Genomic DNA, 1,620 nt, shown 5'->3' with positions numbered 1-1,620 from the left:
ACGGAGAGAGAGAGGAAAAGTGAGAGGCCAAGCCACCAGGACCGGGACTTGAGCCGTGGTCGACCATGTGGGAGTGTCTAGCACCTGAACCACCACGCCACCCGCTGGCCCCCCAAAATAAATCTTTAAGAGGATGAGAAATTCCATAGGATGGGGAAACCCACTGTGCATTACTTCCTGAGTGACTTTAGGCCCAGTTTAGGAACTTCTCAGAATCTTGACTAATCCTTATTTTTAAAAAAATAATAATTTTTATTCATTCATTTAAATTTAGCCAGAGAGAGAGAGAGAGAGAGAGAGAGAGAGAGAGAGCGCCAGAGGTGTGTGGGTGTGTGTGTGTGTGTGAGAAAGCAAGCTACCAGATCCAGGACTCAAACCATGGTCGACCATGTGGGAGTGTCCAATGCCTTAACCACCACACCATCCACTGACCCCCTCGATTTACCCATCTTTAAGGTGGGCATTCTACCGCCCTTATTACAGATGGTACAGCTGGAGTTTAAAATGTCCTTTTCCTTTCCCAAGCTTGTGGCATAGTGCTGACAAAAAGAAACTGCTCAATATCTAACATTTATTGAGCAACTATAAATTGCTAGATGCTGTCCAAAGTGCTTTCATGTATGAAGTAATTTGATGCTCACAAGAATCCTGAGAAGAGTTACTTCTATTTATATTTAACAAATTTGGAAGCCAGGGCACAGAGAAGATAGTTTCCTCCCTCCTTTCTAGAAAAATGGCTTCTCTCTTTTCAGCAAGAGGTTAAGAAACTGCTACCGTCACTTGCTAGCTATAATAAATTGGGCAATCATCCCTTGCTTAACCTTTGTCTCAATTTCCTCCTGCCTAAACAGAGATAACAATACCCAACACCTGGGGCCAGCAAGTGGCACAGAGGTTAAGGAGGCTGGATCTCACAGGGATGACTTGGCAGTTCCAGTCTGGGATCTAATGGCCTGAGGATTATACGGGGGCGTGTGAGTGGCCAAAATCCCCAGAGAAGGGACTGTAGCGTGGCCATCCCCCTTTGGTGATGATTTCTCACTTACACACTCTCTTCCACGGGTGCATGGGTCCTACAGCAAACTTAAAAACAAAACACCAAAAGACAATGTCCACTATCGGAAAGTTGAAATGAGAACTGGAAATAATGTCTGCACTGTGACTGGCACACCATAAATGCTCAAACGATGGGTTTTATGGGATTATCACTAGAATTACTCTACTTAAAAAGGGGGCGTGTCGAAGCTGTTGACGGGTCAGACAAGGGGCCCTCCCTGGAAGTCGGGACTGCGCAGACAACAGCCTCGGAGCTAACAAGAACGTAATCCTTAGTTGGGTAGAAGAAACTAGATCGCAGACTGTCAGATCCCTCCAGCCGCCCTCTCGCCCCTTTCACCTTTGCCCCCCTTCTCTTCCTCCGAAACAGTCTCAAACCCGAAGTGCGTTTCCGTTGCCCGCTTCTCTTGGGACAAAAGCCGCGCACCCAGAAAGGCCCCGTGCCAGGAACTACAAAAGTAGGGGATGCAGCCACTCCATATTGCCCAAGACCTGCCACGGCCATAGTAACTCCATAACGTGCAGCTCCCACGGGCCGCCATGTTTACAGTCGGATGAGAGCGA

General features: G+C 47.7%; 1 protein-coding gene across 1 annotated transcript in view; it reads right to left on the bottom strand.

Moving 5' to 3' along the window:
• Positions 1-1,620, bottom strand: part of COQ5 (coenzyme Q5, methyltransferase) — a 36,323-nt gene extending 34,703 nt beyond the window's left edge. The window contains exon 1 of the mRNA XM_006151525.3: positions 1,397-1,620. Within this exon, the coding sequence (XP_006151587.1) occupies positions 1,397-1,598 (202 nt within the window). The 5' untranslated portion in view covers positions 1,599-1,620. The remainder of the gene's footprint in view (positions 1-1,396) is intronic.

This window comes from Tupaia chinensis, unplaced genomic scaffold, assembly GCF_000334495.1.
Source record: "Tupaia chinensis unplaced genomic scaffold, TupChi_1.0 Scaffold000320_1, whole genome shotgun sequence".
NCBI lineage: Eukaryota > Metazoa > Chordata > Mammalia > Scandentia > Tupaiidae > Tupaia > Tupaia belangeri.
This window is presented reverse-complemented; position numbering and strand designations above follow the sequence as displayed.